This window comes from Annulohypoxylon maeteangense (assembly GCF_022496945.1).
Source record: "Annulohypoxylon maeteangense strain CBS 123835 unplaced genomic scaffold GGS22scaffold_17, whole genome shotgun sequence".
NCBI lineage: Eukaryota > Fungi > Ascomycota > Sordariomycetes > Xylariales > Hypoxylaceae > Annulohypoxylon > Annulohypoxylon maeteangense.
This window is the reverse complement of record NW_025953264.1, coordinates 176,599-194,824: the sequence shown is the minus strand read 5'-3', so window position 1 is coordinate 194,824 and position 18,226 is coordinate 176,599. Positions and strand designations below refer to the sequence as shown.

At 48.4% G+C, this 18,226-nt stretch overlaps 5 protein-coding genes across 5 annotated transcripts; 2 read left to right on the top strand and 3 right to left on the bottom strand.

Moving 5' to 3' along the window:
- Positions 1–41: 41 nt before the first annotated feature.
- GGS22DRAFT_171019 (uncharacterized protein) lies at positions 42–2,486 on the top strand. The gene is made up of 3 exons (XM_047962538.1): positions 42–674; positions 761–1,662; positions 1,724–2,486. The coding sequence occupies exons 1-3, from the start codon at positions 591–593 to the stop codon at positions 1,989–1,991; spliced, it is 1,254 nt and encodes a 417-aa protein (XP_047815734.1). The 5' UTR covers positions 42–590; the 3' UTR covers positions 1,992–2,486.
- A 236-nt stretch (positions 2,487–2,722) lies between these two features.
- GGS22DRAFT_171017 (yippee) lies at positions 2,723–4,187 on the bottom strand. The gene is made up of 2 exons (XM_047962537.1): positions 3,627–4,187; positions 2,723–3,436 (listed from the first exon to the last, which is right to left on the bottom strand). Exons 1-2 carry the CDS (start codon positions 3,723–3,725, stop codon positions 3,203–3,205), a joined length of 333 nt encoding a protein of 110 aa, XP_047815733.1. The 5' UTR covers positions 3,726–4,187; the 3' UTR covers positions 2,723–3,202.
- A 225-nt stretch (positions 4,188–4,412) lies between these two features.
- GGS22DRAFT_51937 (ferric reductase like transmembrane component-domain-containing protein) lies at positions 4,413–7,373 on the bottom strand. Its single transcript, XM_047967316.1, has 2 exons — positions 6,055–7,373; positions 4,413–5,992 (listed from the first exon to the last, which is right to left on the bottom strand). Exons 1-2 carry the CDS (start codon positions 6,742–6,744, stop codon positions 4,931–4,933), a joined length of 1,752 nt encoding a protein of 583 aa, XP_047815732.1. The 5' UTR covers positions 6,745–7,373; the 3' UTR covers positions 4,413–4,930.
- Positions 7,374–9,564: 2,191 nt separating this feature from the next.
- GGS22DRAFT_171015 (uncharacterized protein) lies at positions 9,565–12,832 on the bottom strand. Its single transcript, XM_047962536.1, has one exon. The coding sequence runs from the start codon at positions 12,752–12,754 to the stop codon at positions 10,217–10,219; it is 2,538 nt and encodes an 845-aa protein (XP_047815731.1). The 5' UTR covers positions 12,755–12,832; the 3' UTR covers positions 9,565–10,216.
- Positions 12,833–13,856: 1,024 nt separating this feature from the next.
- GGS22DRAFT_51920 (clustered mitochondria-domain-containing protein) lies at positions 13,857–18,073 on the top strand. The gene is made up of 4 exons (XM_047967315.1): positions 13,857–13,996; positions 14,060–14,158; positions 14,229–14,284; positions 14,351–18,073. The coding sequence occupies exons 1-4, from the start codon at positions 13,972–13,974 to the stop codon at positions 18,017–18,019; spliced, it is 3,849 nt and encodes a 1,282-aa protein (XP_047815730.1). The 5' UTR covers positions 13,857–13,971; the 3' UTR covers positions 18,020–18,073.
- Positions 18,074–18,226: the final 153 nt, after the last annotated feature.

Here is an 18,226-nt window from a genome sequence, read left to right as displayed (position 1 = left end):
TCCACGAGATGCGATTTCTTTAGCACATGCCGGTACCCATCTATTGGGAAGTTCCGCCTGTCGGGTCTGGGGTTTCTATTTGATCCAATTAAACCCAAGCTAGATATCGCAGGGCTAATCGCCTGACCAATGCGGGGGCGTCAATATGTGCTCTGCCAGGTGGTCTTAGCTTTTTACGGGGACATGGCCAGCAAGGTACACGTTCACCTGCACTTGCCACTATCAATTAAAGCACGGAAGCACCTAACACGCATTCGGCTATGTGCCTAACTCGGCGATTACATAATATTGAGCGAATCCAATTCAGCCTTTATCGACTTATCTCATGAACCACGCGGCGGACCCTGAGTCTGACACACGTTGATTGAACCTCACACCGTTGTCTCTCGCCAACCACGGGGAGCTTCGAATTAACAGCAGAAGCTTCATCAAGGTTCCTTTGATCCATCATCGGAGAACCTCTACTTGTTCTTATTTTCTTGTGTTAGATTACTCCCGTCTCAATTCAATTGTGTTACTTCCTTATCTCTCTTGCTGGCACAAGAACCCGTTCCGTAATCCGTAGAACCTCGGCAGCCCATCCACCCACCATGGCGTCGAAGGCGCTCATCCCCTTCCTGGTGGGCATGATGCTGCTCACCGGCGTCTGTAACACGCTGTTCACCAAGTACCAAGTAAGTTCCGCCTTATCGCAGCCTGCAACCAGCCGCCTAGGTAGACAGGCGGATATCACGCAGTTAGCTAACCACCACCATCCTAGGACAACCAATGCGTGCGAAACTGCGACGACCCCGACCCCAAGAACCGGAAGACCTTCGAGCAGCCTGTGCTGCAGACGGCGCAGATGTTCGTCGGCGAAGTCGGCTGTTGGCTCGTCGTCGGCATCATGGCCGCGTGGCAGAAGTACAAGAGCAGGTACAGTCCCAAGGCCGACGGGTACGAGGCCGTCGACTCCGCTGACGCGGATAACGCCAACGACGACGCCGCAAGCATCACCTCCGAACACCCTCTCGTCCAGCCCGCCTCCGCAGCCAAGCGTCGCGGCAACCCCGACGGCCTCCTCAGGGGCTTCGGCATCCTGCTCCTCGCACTGCCGGCTATCTGCGATATCCTCGGCACGACGCTGGTTAACGCCGGTCTGTTCATGGTGGCTGCTTCGATCTATCAGATGACGCGGGGTGCGCTCGTGCTGTTTGTCGGATTGTTCAGTGTTGTTTTCTTGCAGCGCAAGCTGCACTTGTTCCAGTGGGTGTCGCTTATCGGCGTCGTGGCTGGTGTCGCGCTCGTCGGACTCGCGGGTGTTATTTGGCCCGATACCAAGAACGCGCTTAAGCAGGCTGCCGACGATGCTGCTTCCGTGGATGCGTTGCGCGCCGCGCTCGGCGTTGTGCTCATTGCCGGTGCGCAGATCTTCACTGCGACTCAGTTCGTCCTCGAGGAGTTCTTGCTCGAGCGCTCTAGCATCGAGGCTATTGAGGTTGTCGGCTGGGAAGGCCTGTTCGGCTTGGCTGTTACCCTGATCGGTATGCTGGTGCTGCACTTAGTCGTTGGTAGGACCGAGGCTGGTCGCTATGGCATGTTCGATATGGTTGAGGGGTTCCGCCAGATGGTGGAGTATAAGGCTGTCTGGGCTTCTAGTCTTTTAACTATGGTTTCCATTGGGTAAGTTTGCAACATTTTCTAATTTTCTGCTTTGGGATAGGATTGCTAATGTCATTGCTAGTGGCTTCAACTTCTTCGGTCTCTCCGTTACTCGCAGCGTCAGTGCTACAGCCCGATCCACTATTGACAGCTGCCGTACCTTGTTCATCTGGATTGTCTCACTCGGTCTTGGATGGGAAAGCTTCAAGGGACTGCAGGTTGTGGGATTTGCCCTTTTGGTTTATTTCACTTTCCTATTCAATGGTGTCGTCCAACCGCCGTTCAAGTTCCTGCAACCCGATGAGGAAGTGGAAGAGCTACTTCCCGAAGAGCCCATCGAGCACAACTAGGAATTTGCGATGGGTTGGTACTATGTGGGCATGTCCAGGGGTATTCTGGGCGGGACCTGATTATGAGGCAACATTGTGAGTGAGTGACTCGCTATAGGGAAGGGTCTTGTTTGAAAGAGGTCTATAACACTATCTACACATTACTGCATTGGAGTGGCGTTTGCGGTACAAGTACGAGTATGTTTTGTCGGTTATTGCACTTGTAATGCATATATATCTTAGTTGGGGGTCTTATTTAGGTTGCTTTAGGAATCAAATTGTCATAACGAACTCCTTGGGTTTAGAAAGAACTATGCTTTTGCCGAAAGTTGGACTTGTGTACGAGTGCACATAAGCCATTCTAAACTAGTATCTGAATCTTCTCTATATCGTACCTACATTCGTAGAGATTGCTACCGATCCATCTCTCACGGTAGGCTCTATAATGTGCAAGATTAACGTGGATGTATATATATTCACCATTCTAAATACTTTCAAACCTACTACTAGCGTTTACATTGTCTGTTAAATTTATCGTTTACTTGCAGAATCTACAAATATGCTTCAAGTTGATGTAGGAACCTAGCTTTCTGTTCGATTTCTAAGAGCTAGACGGGTTTTGGCTAGATAACCACGTATTTATTTTCTTGTAATAGAAAACAGTCTGTAGACTGGTCTCATGCAAAGTCTCCATGATATAATATACGTAGATTGGATTCAGGACATGCAAACATGTAAGTGGTTTCGAAGAGTACACGAAAACAACGTATAATGGCTTAGGTATCTATCCTACCTACGGAAGACACATAAATAGAGAAAACAGCTATCATGAAGTTCGTCAAACTGGGAAACCTATCAAACTTCGGAAGACCACATAGGCACCTAACCATCGGCTGCGGATACGAACATGCAAACTGCTGTAAATAAATGAGAGCTTTCGCCACCCCCTGTCTGGTCTAAGAAGTCATTGTTGTAGAAACCCACTTGTAGTACCCGCGAACGCCTTGAACCATGCTTTCCCACGCTACCCAGGATAAAACACACGCGTTGTAAAGACCTTAATCCCACCTCTTTCCGCTAGCCGACGGAAGACATAACGCACGGCTTACTGATCAAACTCTCAGCCGCCCAGACCTCCAGCAGAACCTGTCTACGATCCCGCGCACACGACCGGTATAACGTTCGATCCAGGTAAGTAGATGGGTAGGTAGGTCGATCGATCGACGAGCCGTCTAGCTCACATTACACAGCAGCTCGGCCTCGAGGATGAACTTCCCCTCCTTATACTTCTCGCTGGACTCGTAGGCGCGGTCGTACTTCCAGCCGACGGTCTCCTTGCACTGCTTGCACGTGATGTCGCGAACGATGTGGCGGCCCGTGGTCATGCTGCGCTCGGACGGCTCCCCCGCGTCGATGTTGACGACCGTGTTGAACAGATAGGCCTTACCATGTTGGCCACGGAAGTTCTGTTTGTCGCGTGAAGAAGAAGGTTAGTCTACTAGCTTTATTGGGATATAGGGACGGGTTGGATGGGTAGGTAGGTAGGTAGGTTTAGGCTTGGTCCGTGATGTGGTTGGAGGTATTGTGGGACAAGGATGGCTCTCGGACAAAGGCTCTGGGTATAGTGTCGGGTAGAGAGGAAAGAGGATGACATACTCGGCTTATGATCTCCTCGTGGTTCGCAAGATGTGCTTTGCAGTTCTTGCATCCGTAGATCTTGTTGCTGTTAAGATACGTATTATACGCAAGACCCATCGTGTCCAAGATGTCCGCGCGGACTGGATGCTCTACGAATTGAATGATTGGTTGGTTGCCTAGAATGTATGTACGAAGTATTGTAGTATCGGGTGGTTATCACGAGGCAGGCCGGCCGGTTCGAGTTAGAGGGCGGGAGGTTATAAGACTATAGATATCGTTGGGGTGCCGCAGCAACGGTTGAAAGTTGGACGTCGACCCGATTATAAACTGGTTTCCTGCCTGGCAAATGGTAGATGTGGTGACGCGGAAGACAAATAAGAGAAGAGAACTAGAATACTAGACCTTATTTAGACTTTCACTCCGACAAGAAAATATGTGTATGCATTGGCATCAATAGTGGTGTGAAATAGTGAAATAGATAAAGAAGACAGTTCAAGACAGCTCACGCGATACAGGCGTGATGCAGCACAGGCATTGGAGCTGAGGTCATCCGGAAACGCTAAAGGGCTTATCTTGTATCTTTATTGAGTCCTGGAGGAGGAGGGACCGAGGGGTAGGTACGTTCCAGGCTTATCGTGTTGGTAACCCCACAGAATACGTCGCAATAGCTCCAACGTGAACCTTGACATTGGTACAGTTACGTCACCCAATTAAACTCACTAAATGGCATATGACAAACGGGTACTACCTTATTTTAAAGTGCTATGTTACATTTTCTAGAGCATGTGTAGAATATTCCGATGCCTCAGAATAGTCGTCCAATACAACATATGAAGGGTACCTAGATAAATATGGATGAGGCTGTTAGTCTATTGAACGTGTCTGTTTAGCTAACGATCTTGGCACTGGGTACATTTCATGATTCATGTACCTATTCACCTTTGACTTTATTAGGAGGTCTGTTCACAGAATTGAAGCCTAGTTCCTTCAGACACATGTCTTACCAATACTAAGGACGACATAGTTCTTTGTTTGCATGTCACAATAGATAGTCATTCACTTCAAAATGGAACATGAAAAATATTTGGAAATCAAATCGTATGTTCTCGACGTATCCGGGCATGGCTATCTGATGGCGACAGGCCGACGTATCTATGAAGGAAGTATCTACAAGAAGCTGTGACAACAGTCGCAGAAAGGAAAGGGAATATGCACAACCGAACCGAGCAGCAGTATGCTACATAATGTATCTGGTCCCCTGATATGGACCTGAGTTACCCGAGCAACCTTTGGTGGTGCCAAGGTCTAATAGAGACCGACGTTTACCAAGAGAAGGCTTCTTCGATGAAGTCGATGGATGTGTCATATTGTCGGCGACGCACCGCCTGTCGGACTTCATCGCTGAGAGCACCAGGCCCGCAGACTGACACTCCCATAGTTCCGATTTGTTGCTCGGCCTCCATGCCAATGAGGGTTTCGATGTTGGGTCTGCCAGGGAACATCTGAACGGTTGATGAAGGGCTGTGAATTTCCTTTGTCGAGCGTGGTCTGCTGACGAATAGCATGATGCGCAGAACATCGCGGCGTCTATCCATGGCCAGAATCTCCGTCATCCACGGCCGGATCCATTCAAGATGCTCGGGGCTCTGAATAATCCATACCAAAATCACCTTTCGCGTAGCGACCGTTCCATTCGCAAATCCTGTAACTAGGTCTCTAACATGAGGGACCGCATGAGTGACACCCACACCACCTGCGAAAAGCATGACGGTTCCGTACGAATGCATCAAATGCTCTCCACCATACGGTCCTTCAACAAAGCATGTTGTCATGAGTCGGCCATCGGGCTTTGCTGCAGCTCTCTGATATAATGTGTGGGTCATTCCGGTTCGTCCTCGAATGATGAAAGACATGCTAGTCTTTCGCATAGAGAGCACATCTTGTCGATTCATAGCTAGCTTGTCTGCGCTTAACTCTTCGGCTTCTTCACTCCATGCGAGGGAGAACGGGTGAGATTGCCAGAAGCTGATAGCTGGCATGTACAAGTAAGCATGTTGACCGGGGCGGAAAGTCCATGGTCGCGCCATGTTCACTGTAACACGGACAGCATTGCCGGGAAGCGCCTCGATAAGGGTTCTCGTTCCTCCCTTGCCGAAATTGTGGTACGCGATTCGCACGATGCGGAGGAATCTATCAATACACCAAATGGGAATGACTGGAAGTAACCATTTGATTTGAGGGAGCTCCGCTAACTTAAGGTGATACCATAGGCCGGCAATTGCAAGCCCAGCGAGACCGATATGCAGTAACTTGAAAAGTTCGTAGTAGGCGTGTCTCGCAATACTCGCAGCTTGGATGAAGATCGCAACAAAGGCGATAGTGGCCTAAATAGTGTAAGCTAAACCACAAAAATATTCATTAGTAGTATAGGTGGGGGGGAACTTACAATGAATCCGAACATCAGGAACGGCTTCGACACCGTATTCTGCAAAGTGGCGGACCATCCAGCTCCAGCTGCCGAGGCAGCCCAGAAGGCAAGTGTGTGGCAGACTGCCTCCAATGCTACAATGCGTCCAAACCAACGATGGAGCAGGTTAAAGGTATCGAACGACATGCCAAGTAAGCCGATAAGGGGGTTGTTCCGTCCTGCCATGAGAAACAACGGGATCATGTTGACAACGGCTAAAGTTCCACTTCGGTTTCTAAGTTGCTTCGCGGCGTCTGTAAAGCTCTCGAAGGGGATGTGTACGACACAGAAGACGATGTTGGTGGCGAAGTAACCGAGAATGAACAAAAATTGGAATCGTGTAGGAAGCGTTCCGACATTGACCGCACTGCTCAACTGGAATTCCCGATTGTGTCGCTTTCTGAATAACGGGGAATACAGGAGGTTCTTCTTCACCCAAGCCCACTTCGACGACGTTCCCACATAGTATCGTTGCGTCTCGCTGTTTAGACTCGTTACGGTTCGGATATATGTGGTCAACGCACTCGTAACACGCCATATTATGAGGGCAACTGAGACGGCACCACAGATAATCAGTAGATAGTTCGACAGAGACTCATTTTCCATCGCGGGCGTCCATCCTGAAGCCTGTCCCTGACCGGGAGTTTGTGCTGCTGCTTGTCCAGCCATGACCTAATCGAATCAAATAATCGTCATTCAAGAGATGTTTACTTCGGTGGTTGGTGAGATCCAACACTGTACGAGGTAGATGAGGTCAACCCGATACCTCTAAAAGGGTAAGTGAAAGGAAGTAAACAGCCAGCTGTAAAGAAATATAAATTGGAGAAAGGACTTAAGTCCTATAATGAAGGAGAATGTTAAGTGACTGTGACTCAATCAAAGTTGAGTATCGGTAAAAGTACCTTGGTCAGGCGTGGGCGTCAAGACCAATATTTAAATCGAGTGTGGTGTTTAGATAATGGGTCTGCCCCAGGCGGAAAAGGAGGGGGACAAAGAAACTCGAAGGATGATACCTCAGAGAATACTTCTTAAGAGAAACTAACAAGGGCAATTGTTACAAATGAAGGATAACAATGCCAGAAGCACCCAATTGTGGTTAACGGACGAGAACCAACTGATTGGAATGCAGAAAAAGGACGAAGAAGAGAAGACCGGGAGGAATGAAGGCCACAGGGTGTAGAGGGTGGAGAGGGAACGAAGAGATCTACAAGTCGGCTCCCATTGCTTGAGATATACAGCGTACAAATACTATGTACCTTGTAGGGGACATGGAATAATTAGGAGGAGGTCAGTTAAAGATGGCACCTAAGAAAAGGGAAAAAGTGGAATCGTCAGGTACCGTGGGCACGAAAGCACTGCTGAGGTACCTACAACGTATGCAAGGTACGTACCCGGAGTACCCGCCCGGGGCTTAGTGGACCACTTTTGGGGCGTCATTCAATTACGTCGCCCAATGCCGGCACCCTCTTTACCATGCGCCAATCACTGCGCCTTCTCCCCTGAAAGTTGAGAACACCGCACATGTACAGCTGGAAAACAAAAATTTTTAGTGAGTACTTACGTACCATACCGGCCGCACCTGCTGTTTGTAGTACTCAAATACATCATATCAATAGGGGGTTGGCTAAGGAGTCTGGACTTTTTATTCTCCTAAGACATTTTACGATAATCTGAATTCTTTCACCGACAAATAAGATCCGTTCATCATCACTTACGCGCCAAGCCATGTTGGAGTTCTAAATGATATTCACCTGGGCACTCATTTACTTTTGACGTCTTCCCCAGTCACTTACAAAGGTACATATCGCAGTCGTCATTAGATTCACCACAGCGACCACACTACGCTGTAATACGCATCGCGTTCATTTCATTATGGGGGTACGGGATCGATATCCATAATCGTGCGCATAATGTCCCTCCTAATAATCTTCCCTGTCTGCCTGTCAGGTCTAGAAACGAGCAAGTCTTGCCTGCCAGGTGGGTACTATGCGTACCAAGTCAATGTGGGGATGAGCCGACAAAGTGCCACCAATGCAGCAATGCAAGGTACACTGAAAATGGAAAGGAGCAAGATTGGCCGAGGATCTGAGCAGATCGATCAAGGGCTTCAGTGAATCACATCAGTGGTCTACTTCACCCCAGACCCGTATTCGGCCAGTCATCGTTCTACTTTACTCATCGTTTCCAATATCTCGGTTCGACTTAACTTTTCTTTTTCATCTGTTGAAACTGCGAAGCGACAAGCTTCGTCAGTGCTTCAGTCTCGAGATGTGATGGCCCTCCATCGACCGTTTGTCTGCTTATCATTTGTCGTCCTTGTCCGATCTCAACCTTGCAACAGTGGAGAGTGTCATGATCGACAGCTTGGGTTTGAAACGAAGCCAGCGCACAAGCGAGAACAGGGGGTCCGTAGTCTTGGGATCCAGCTACGTTTACCACCAATGACAATTCGTAAGAGCCCGGCTCCAGTACTAAGATGGGACAGCAAGCTTCTATTAAGCAACCAATGAAAAGTATTAGTAAGTGTTCCAGAAATTTCAATGCCTTTTCAACTTCTCAACTTGTGTGTAAGTTCTCAAACGATGGCGCAAAAAGCCATCTGCGAAAAAAATTGGAGAGGCAGAATATCCCTACACTGAGGATTATCGATGATGGTGGATTAATTAACTGCCTTGATCCTTAGGTCACTACTTTATTTTTATGATCCAACGCGGATGATTTATTCCACCTACTGTATTAAGAGAGTCTTGATGAAGATGAATATTGTGACGAATCGCATTTTTATTTCGCATTAAAACGGAAAAATCTACCAGACACTATTCAAAACGAGGGCATACGACAATACTCCCGCACTATGTAATGCCCGAATATGTCCGTCAATGAAAGACATGCGTCATCCACAAACCAGAGTGAAACACGATACAGTATCTTATTAAGGACGAACCCTATCACTTTAATTTTTAACCTATAATCGCATCATATCTACTAAACTCGATACGGTCGATATACCAGGACCATTCAAACGATTCCATCTTATCTCTCTCATCTAGTGGGATGTGGGATGAATGTAAGAGCAAGCGGGCAGACGGGTTGAGTTTTTAGGTCTTCAGGGTCTTTAAGGTCTATCTTAAGCCACACATTCACATTCAGTGGATGGCTTAGGGATCTGACACAAGGATACCCTCATATTGCTGACGCAATTGTGTAGGCAATTACTACTTATTAGGCGCTTCTACGGGCTCTAGTCGTCTCTTAATTGTTACATGCGACTCTTTCAACGATGCCATCAGTCACTATCCATATAGCTGCTACTAGGTAGGTAGGCGCCCTTCCATGTGTATCATAATGGTTCAAGGTTGTCCACCTGGGCACGTATTTTAGTAATTGTCCGAGCAGACGAACCCAGACAAATCTGGCCACGACTAGGAAGTTGAAGATCATGAACGATATTCCCGGCTTCCCACGCCGTCCTGCTACCATAGTATGCGCACTTCCGTCTACCAAGTGCCAATTTCTCTCTATTCGGAAACTATACAAGGGCGGGCTGTTTCATCTATATCCCGATGGCCTAGCAACCCGTCGGGCGGAATCCAGATATAGTAGAGACCTTTTGTGGTAAGAATTTACATAGTACAAGTTGATACGAGTTGCCCATTTTGGCTCGTTTCACGTTTCACTAATAATGGTCTTTTCTTCCTGGACCTAGCTTCTAAAGGATCTAAGGATGAGCACATGGATTCTTCATCACCAAGACTCTTATGACCCCAACAAACTTCCTATAATGGTCTTATGTCGAATGGTTTATTATTAATTTCGAATACCGAACAGAACATAAGGTGTGATTTACACCTGGGCAACTGGGTATGCACATGTGTTGGTAATACTCTAAAAGCTACCGGTCCGTCCGTGCAGGACGCGAGATCCCGCTGGAACGGTTCTGAACGCCTCCGATCCTACGCAATGGATCCGTTGAAGAATTAATTTATATACAAGTAATCTAATCTTCGGTGCCGAAATTCTAAATTTCACGTCTACCGAGCCGCATTGTATCCAAAGATAGATCACACAACGGACGCCGCATTACGTATGCACTCGAAGAAATACTCTAGTGATGTTTTCCTTCAAGATAGACGGCGAGCCCTCACATGCAGAGCTCGTCGTCGCTGCAATCGTCGCCCGGCATGCCAATGCTTGCTGCGCTTGCGAAACTAGATCGTGGCTTCAGACTTAGCACCGTCCTTTTATCTATGCTCCTCCTTGGCTTCTTGGCCATGGCATGATTCTGATTTTCCTTATCAGAATTGAGCTCATCGTCGTCGTCTAGCGATAAGATCGCAGACTTTGTGAATTGCTTGCTGCGATACGCTATTGTAGCCCCGGCCGCTACTCGCGGTTTGTCGGCTTTAGAGCAGGAATACGCACGTTTCTTGACGTTGACGCGTTCGGTTCCGACTGCCAGAGGGCCCTGGTTGCTGTGAATACTACCCTGTACAGAGGCTATTTCTGGACTTGCAACGTTATCTGCATCACCAAATGTGGACCCCCCGGCCTGGCTGGCGCCCTCTTCGCCGTGGCCCATTTCCATCCTAGACGAAGATCGAAACTGCCTTATCCTCATCCTGGGTCGTCGTCTCTCAGGGCTCACGGTAACCCATTCGCCTATAGTTTCCTCCCATCGGTACCCGGAGAAAAGGCTCCTCCGCGGGCGCGCGTCGTTGTCGTCGTTGTCGTCCGTCTTCGTAGCCGCCGCGTGCTGGCTCGAGGCTAGCTTCTCCGCGTAGATGAAGTCCTTGACGTCGTTGGTCTGCTGCGCCAGCGCGAACGCGGAGACTGCCTTCATGCTGCTTAGGATCTCCCGATCGAGCCCGAGGCCATCGAGTTGGGAGAACAGCGTCTCCAGGCACTTGTGAGACGTAACAGACATCCCTCTGCCACAACTACGGGCTACTGACGATAGGAATGATGCGATATCGTCGAGACGATGTTTCGTGCGGCTGCCTCGCGCGGCTCCGGGGTTAACGTTCGCCCGCCATGCCTGCTCGACGCCATGTCTCAAACGGGAGCTAATGCTGTCGTCATTGCGGGCGGTGCTCGATGAAAGAAACAATGCTAAATATAGAAGATCATTTCCCAAATCGTGTCGCGCGGGTCTCGGTAGCTCCAGGTCAGCCATGCACGATCTCAAAATGCATCGAAGCCTGTTGCCGATGAGGCTGATCTTCGTAATCTCCGATTCTGAAACCCTTGCGGATTGAAGCTCTATCTCGCCCAAAGAGCTCATCGCGGTTAGCATCGTCAAAGCACTAATTAACGTCTGCTTATTCGCTACGGCTATGTCTGTACTCGCGTCGGGTCCACGCGCGAGAACCCGCTTTCGGCAGCATAGTAGCGAGATGGAGTGGTTCATGAAAGCCACGGCGTCGTCGGCTGCATCCACTTTCGACAGGTGCCGGGCAGCTAAGGCCCATATGCGTTCAAATTCTCGGGACGAAAGCCAATCTTCCGGAAGGCATTCGTAAGACAATAGTAATGAGTATTGACGCAAGAGAAATGGTATGCGGTCTTGTTTTGTTGCGAAGTTCCATAACACCGTAAGCGGTCGAAGTGATGCTAGCTCGGAAAAGGAGCTATCCGGTGTCGTCGGCGGTGGATATTGGCGATCGATTAGTGCTGTGACGAGTTCTTCGGCCTCTGCTGATGCGCCGGCTTGGACGCATAGATCGATGAGTAATTCCGAGAATTCGTCGCCGAATATACCATCTAAGATTGCTTGCTTGATCGCATGAAGCCCATCTGACCGAACTACAACCCTTAGATGTTTCCATCCGAGGGCCGGGTTCGGTCCAATGTCTTCTAGATAGTTGTATACCTCTGCTGAGGTGTCAAGATTGTCAAGCGTAGAGACAGTGCCGTTCTGCTCTGCGTCCATCCTCTCCTGGGCCTCGAGCGCTTCGATATACTGCGGTACTTTCCTGAGACACATGTCGAGAAATGATCGTGGACCACGCCTTTGGTTCGTGTCGCGGTGTGTTGCTGTTAGAAGTGCTTCCAAGCTCCGATATATTGCCTCTAAGTCATTGTATCGATCAGGCGTTGACTGAGTTCGTAGTTTGGCCAGACGTTGCTCGTGGTCTTTGTTCTTGATTATGCCCTTTTTCAAACGGGGGTCTCGCCTACATCCAGTAGTGAGTTGTCTAGACTCTCCTCCGAGATTACTAGGAGCCGCAGGGGAGGAGGGGATGATATGACCTCTTGCACGTCGTAATAAAGGCGTAGCTGGCACTATCTCTCCAGGATTTAGAGCCTTCCCTCTACTCCGATGAAGGTACCCTGCTGTGTCTGACCCCTTAGCACCTTTGCTAGGCGGGCACAGCTCATCTTGACGACGGGAAGGCCGTTTTTGAGAGTAAGTTAATCGAACTCTCTTCCTCGGCCCTAGCCACTCATGGTCATCACGTTGCTCATCGCCCAATGATGTCTCCTGTTCATGTTCATCGTCCTTGGCGTCTAATAGCGATGCTGTAGTATCCTTTCTTAGAGAAGATATTCGTGAAAGTAATGGCCGAAGCAAACGGCTGCAACGAGCGGTAGTCCAAGGCTGTGGAGCTTCACCTGACCGATTTGGTCTGGGCGGTGGGCGCCTTGGTCTACACGGTGTTTTAAATTCTTCGGGTAACATGGAATAAGCTCTAGCAATATCTCCAAGAAAATATGAGTATTTTGAGCTAGTGATGCATAACAAACTGAGATATGCTAGTATGTAAGGATATTAAGCTACTAGTTCCATGGGTGATTCGTATGTGATCGATGGGTTAATGACAAAGGCGGTAAAAGCAATGGATAAGTACTGTTAGTAATGGTAAACCGTAGAGATGTAGTCCAAAAGCTCATGCCTTGAAGCACGAGTGATAGCTACATAAAGGTCTACTTCATCTATTTGTATGATGTAAAAGCAAGAAAATAAGCCCGTGGTGCAAGATGAATCCGATGTTGAACAAAACAGTGTTCAGTTCCACGCTGTGATTGTTTACTTGATTTCCTAATCGGGGAACCCCATATTATCTTTCGCACAAATACGAAATCGGTTATCGATAAACATTTTTACAGGAATTTAGAAGTTCAAAGCTCAACACCATGCAAGATCCGTCTTGCATCTTGCAAACAAATTATTTGCCATGTGGCTCTTTAGTTAAGCAAACGGATCTAAAAGAACAAACCGCGTCTTTTTCCATAACATAAAAAATATTCATGGTAAGGTAATAAGGTAAAAATGTTAGGAGTAACCTTAGATAAAGATAAGTGCGGTTTTTTAAGTCTTTGAGGATGCCAAAATTAATTTCATCCAATAGAAATGGCCGAATAGTTACGGTAATACCTCCCCTCCATGCAGTGTTACGTGCTAACCTGGGAAGAGCGTCATGATTAGGGCGGGCAGGGAAGCCCCAATGGACCTAACGACCGCCGCAGCTCCGGCTTGCCGGGAACAGCCGGGGTTTTTGAAATTTTTGAGTTTTTTTGAGCCGTAGAAGAAAAAAAAAATTGACAGTTGCTTGTCTACTAGCTCCAAATATCTTATCAACGGCCGATTAAATTCTCTTTTCTAAATTTCAACATAGTCAAAGTCTACCTTCATACATCTTCATACACCATTAAGGAGTTCAATTGATTTGCCATTCCTTTTATTCCTCGTGTATTATACTTCTCAGACCTTGTCCATTAATACTTTTGCAGTTTCTACGCCGGACCTCCTAAGCTGTGCGTCGGATCTCCTTTGCTATTCTTGTACAAGTACGAGGGTATAAAAACTTTCTATACACCACCCACCCACTCACTCACTCCCTAAGGCCTAAGGTTGAACGAGCCCTTCCTACTAATCCTGTTTCCCCTTGAATCACAATGACTGAGAAGCAAGATATCACCGGTATATAAGACCTATAGAGCCGTTTTCCAGTTTAAGCGCAATCTAACTTGTGGTCTCGTGTAGATCAACCTTCAGCCCAAGAAGCCGAAACCCAAAATGGCCAAACCGAAGAGACTAAGGTTGACTCAAACGGTCAACCATCTGATGAAGAGGACCATGAATGTGCGTACTGTGCGGCCGAAAATTAAATAGGTCTCCGCAAGTTTATCTCTATGCTAACTATGGCATATAGCGCTGTATCCTCTGACTATTCATCTGCCCCACGAACCGAATAAGATCAATGTGATGGTTAGCAGTTGCCCTTGTTTGCTACGTTAGAAATGTAAACTTTTCTCGTAGCTAACCTGAATGTAGGTCTCGCCTCAAGAGCAAGTCCACGAGTTGCGTCAGTCTATTATCGAACTACCTTCCGCTTTTCAATATTCCTGCTTCCACCTCGACCACGCGGGGGAACGAATCAACGACTTTGTCCAAATTTCAGACGTAGAAGGACTTGGTCCAGAAGCTGAGATACGATTGGTAGAGGATCCATATACCGAGAAAGAGGCTAGAATACATGTCATCCGAATTCGGGACTTAGTGGGTGCTGCGGGGGATCGGACTGATACCCTACAAGGGGTTTTGCCCGGAGTCTCTCTCTTCGATTCCGTCACCACCAGCGCCAAGGACAACGACAATGTTCAGGCTAGTGCTTATGACTTCGATGCTCCTGCGAAGCCTTTAACCCTTATACCGGCAGAGGAAGAACCTGCCCCTAAGACCGTAAAGTCCATTGCTCTGTCGCCATGGAATCCCCCGCCCTACCACCTTAGGCAGAAGGGTCACTTGCTCTACCTACTCATTACCACAAATGAAGGAGAGCAATACCAGATCACGTCTCACATTGGCGGGTTTTACGTTAACAAGTCATCGAATAGCAAATTTGATCCTTTGCCACGAGCAGCCCCTAAAGGACACTCTGCGCATTCGTTATTAACACTGCTAACTCAGATTTCACCTTCATTCTCGGAATCCTTCGAACAGTTGTTGCAGTACAACAACCGTAAGGACCCCTTGGCTACATTTCAGATGACAAATGCCATTCCTGCGGCGCCGTGGTTGGTTCCGTCTCAAAATTCGTCGCTGTGCGCCCATACTCCTGATATCACGAGAACCCAGGAGGGCTACCTTATCTCCGGCATTGACAACACTGATACGTTGAGAGACTGGAATGAAGAGTTCCAATCGGCACGTGAATTGCCCAAGGAGACGGTTCAGGATCGCGTCTTCAGGGAGCGATTCATTTCGAAGCTTTTCGCCGACTACTCTGACGCTGCTGCCAGGGGAGCTATCCTAGTTGCCCGCGGCGAGGTCACTCCGCTAAATCCCACCGAAGACCGTGATGCACAAATATTTGTCTACAACAACGTGTTTTTCTCCTTTGGAGCCGATGGCGTGGGTACTTTCACGTCAGAGGGTGGTGATGATGCTGCAAGAGTGGCCACTGGAAAAGACGTCAACGGAGTGCGCTTAGTTAACCAACTCGATATCGATGGCCTTTACAGCCCTGCAACCGTAGTGGTTGACTATCTTGGGAAGCGAATTGTTGGTCAAACTGTCGTTCCGGGTATTTTCAAGCAGCGGGAACCTGGTGAGAATTCTATCGAATATGGTGCGGTAGAAGGCAAGGAAATTGTTGCGGCTGATGAACGCTTTGCGGCAACCTTTGAGAAACTCTCCAAAGCCCTGTACGTTAAAAAACATCCGGTTTGGGACAAGGATGGTAAACGCTTCGACCTAGAAGCCAGCGTCGAGACTAAGGGCTTGATGGGCACAGATGGCAGAAAATATGTCCTCGACCTATACCGCATTACCCCCTTGGACGTATTGTGGTTGGAAGAGAATAGCGCTGTCGAGGAACAGAAGACTGAATCGGATTACCCCCATCGGATGACCGTCTTGCGACCAGAGCTCGTAGAATATTGCCGAAATCACAATTGGCACCAGTGGGTAAATAAGGAGCTCGAAAGGTTGAAGCAAAAGTCCAAATCTAAGTCAGAAGCCGAGAAAACTGGCGAAGAAGAAAAACCTCTATCTATAGAGGAAAAGACTACGGAAGGAAAGGAAGAAGAAAAAGAACAAGAGGAAGAAGAAGAAGAAGAAGAAGGAAAAGAAGAGGAGAAGCCTACAGAGCCAAGCGAGGAAACCGCAACAGAAGACGAGGAACGTATCGACGCTTCAGAATTTCATTTCGCGCTCAACCCAGATGCATTCAGTGGCCAGGTCCCCCAGACTGATGCCGAGAAGGAGGAACTGGCTGCTGACGAGGAGGACGTCCGAAATGCCTGCAAGTATCTACGCGAATCGGCAATTCCCGATTTCGTCAACGATATTAAAGTCTCGGATCTACCATTTCCCATGGATGGCATATCTCTCTCTAAGATGATGCACAAGCGCGGAATTAACATTCGATACCTTGGCAAGATAGTCTCTCTTTGCGAGGGTCCTAGGCTTTTACGCCTCCGCGATTTATGTTTGAACGAGATAATATCGAGAGCATTCAAGCATGTCGCAGGCAAATATTTACGATACTTACCCATTTCCCTAACCTCTTCCTGCATCGCCCATCTTCTCAACTGCCTTCTTGGGTCTGGGTTCAACAGTAACCCTACTGCTGATATCGACGAGTCTCTGAAAGCATTGTACCCAGAAGCCGACCTTTCATTTGCCAGCGCCACACCTGAAAGCCTCCGAAAGGAGATCGCCGCACAGGTATTTCGTCGATTCAGGTTCACACTGGATTCAGACCTACAATTCCAGATAAAACACCTGCAACTTCTCCGTGAAGTGTCTTTGAAGCTCGGCTTCCAATTGCAGGCAAAGAACTTCCAATTCACCTCCGATTCCAGCACTGGAAATACTACCACCGCAACCACAAATGGTGTCAATGGTCATGCGAGCAGTGACGGCAAGAAGAAAAAGAAGAAGTCAAGGGACGGATCCCCGTCTTCTATTTCTTCCGTTACTATTCCAACTACCTTCACTCCAGATGATGTTGTAAACGTCGTCCCTATCATCAAAGATTCTGCGCCGAAGAGTGCTATTTCCGAAGAGGCTCTGGAAGGTGGCCGCCACTCCATCATGCAAAATAACAGAAAAATTGGTCAGGAGTTGTTATTGGAGAGTCTGACTCTCCACGAGCAAATTTACGGAATCCTTCACCCAGAAGTTGCGCGAGCTTACTCTAGCTTGGCACAAGTCTATTACCATCTTGAGGAGAAGGAGGCTGCAGTCGATCTAGCGAGAAAAGCAGTTATCGTATCAGAGCGCACGATAGGCGTCGACTCTGCGGAGACACTTCTCTACTACCTGAATCTTGGACTTTACGTACATGGATCTGGTGACAGCAAGAACGCCCTGACATATGTCAAACATGCCCTTGATTTATGGAAGATAATTTATGGACCAGACCACCCGGACTCGATCACAACTCTAAATAATGCAGCTGTCATGCTCCAGCATATGCAAGCATACCATGAATCTCGAATCTGGTTTGAGCAAGCCCTCGCTGTTTGCGAGCGCGTGATGGGCAAGCAGTCTCTCCCAGCTGCTAGCCTCCTCTTCCAGCTTGCCCAAGCGCTAGCTTTGGACAACGAGTCCAAGGCCGCTCTCGGTAAGATGCGAGAATGCTACACTATCTTTTTACACCAGCTCGGCCCGGAGAATAACAACACCAAAGAGGCTGAGACCTGGTTGGAGCAACTGACGCAGAACGCCGTCGCGATCGCAAAGCGGGACAAGGACGCCCAGGCGAGACGTCTACGAGCCGGGATACACTTCCCACCGCGCAACGTCGCTCTCGGCGGCGGTGCCGGTGTTACGGTTCAGCCCGCGGCTCTGAGCGCGGGCAGGTCAGACAAGCCCGATGCTAGAAGCATCGATGACCTCATCAAGTTCATTGAGGGCAATACGGCTCAGAAAAAGAGCACCAAGAAGCGCACCGCGCGCACAGGACCCAAGACCCGAGTGGGCGCAGCTGCTTAACGATGAACTGATAGACGCCAGAAATGATTGGGTACGGATAACGGGGAATGAAGTCAAGTCACGGATCGCTGGGATAAAGGGGTCGGTCTTAGCCGATGGAAGCGGAATTAAAGGGGTACGGAAAAGGAAAGGCTGAAAAAATATTTAAAAAAATTTAAGGTAAAAAAGCGTGGAGATACCTCAAGCATCATCATATTTTCCGAGTTT

Coding starts and splice junctions, on each gene's coding strand:
- GGS22DRAFT_171019 (XM_047962538.1), top strand. CDS start 591: ATGGCGTCGAAGGCGCTCATCCCCTTCCTGGTGGGCATGATGCTGCTC. Junction 675..760: donor CGCTGTTCACCAAGTACCAA/GTAAGTTCCGCC, acceptor CCACCATCCTAG/GACAACCAATGCGTGCGAAA. Junction 1,663..1,723: donor TTAACTATGGTTTCCATTGG/GTAAGTTTGCAA, acceptor TGTCATTGCTAG/TGGCTTCAACTTCTTCGGTC.
- GGS22DRAFT_171017 (XM_047962537.1), bottom strand. CDS start 3,725: ATGGGTCTTGCGTATAATACGTATCTTAACAGCAACAAGATCTACGGA. Junction 3,437..3,626: donor ACGAGGAGATCATAAGCCGA/GTATGTCATCCT, acceptor CGCGACAAACAG/AACTTCCGTGGCCAACATGG.
- GGS22DRAFT_51937 (XM_047967316.1), bottom strand. CDS start 6,744: ATGGCTGGACAAGCAGCAGCACAAACTCCCGGTCAGGGACAGGCTTCA. Junction 5,993..6,054: donor TCCTGATGTTCGGATTCATT/GTAAGTTCCCCC, acceptor TACACTATTTAG/GCCACTATCGCCTTTGTTGC.
- GGS22DRAFT_171015 (XM_047962536.1), bottom strand. CDS start 12,754: ATGTTACCCGAAGAATTTAAAACACCGTGTAGACCAAGGCGCCCACCG.
- GGS22DRAFT_51920 (XM_047967315.1), top strand. CDS start 13,972: ATGACTGAGAAGCAAGATATCACCG. Junction 13,997..14,059: donor TGAGAAGCAAGATATCACCG/GTATATAAGACC, acceptor GGTCTCGTGTAG/ATCAACCTTCAGCCCAAGAA. Junction 14,159..14,228: donor TGATGAAGAGGACCATGAAT/GTGCGTACTGTG, acceptor TATGGCATATAG/CGCTGTATCCTCTGACTATT.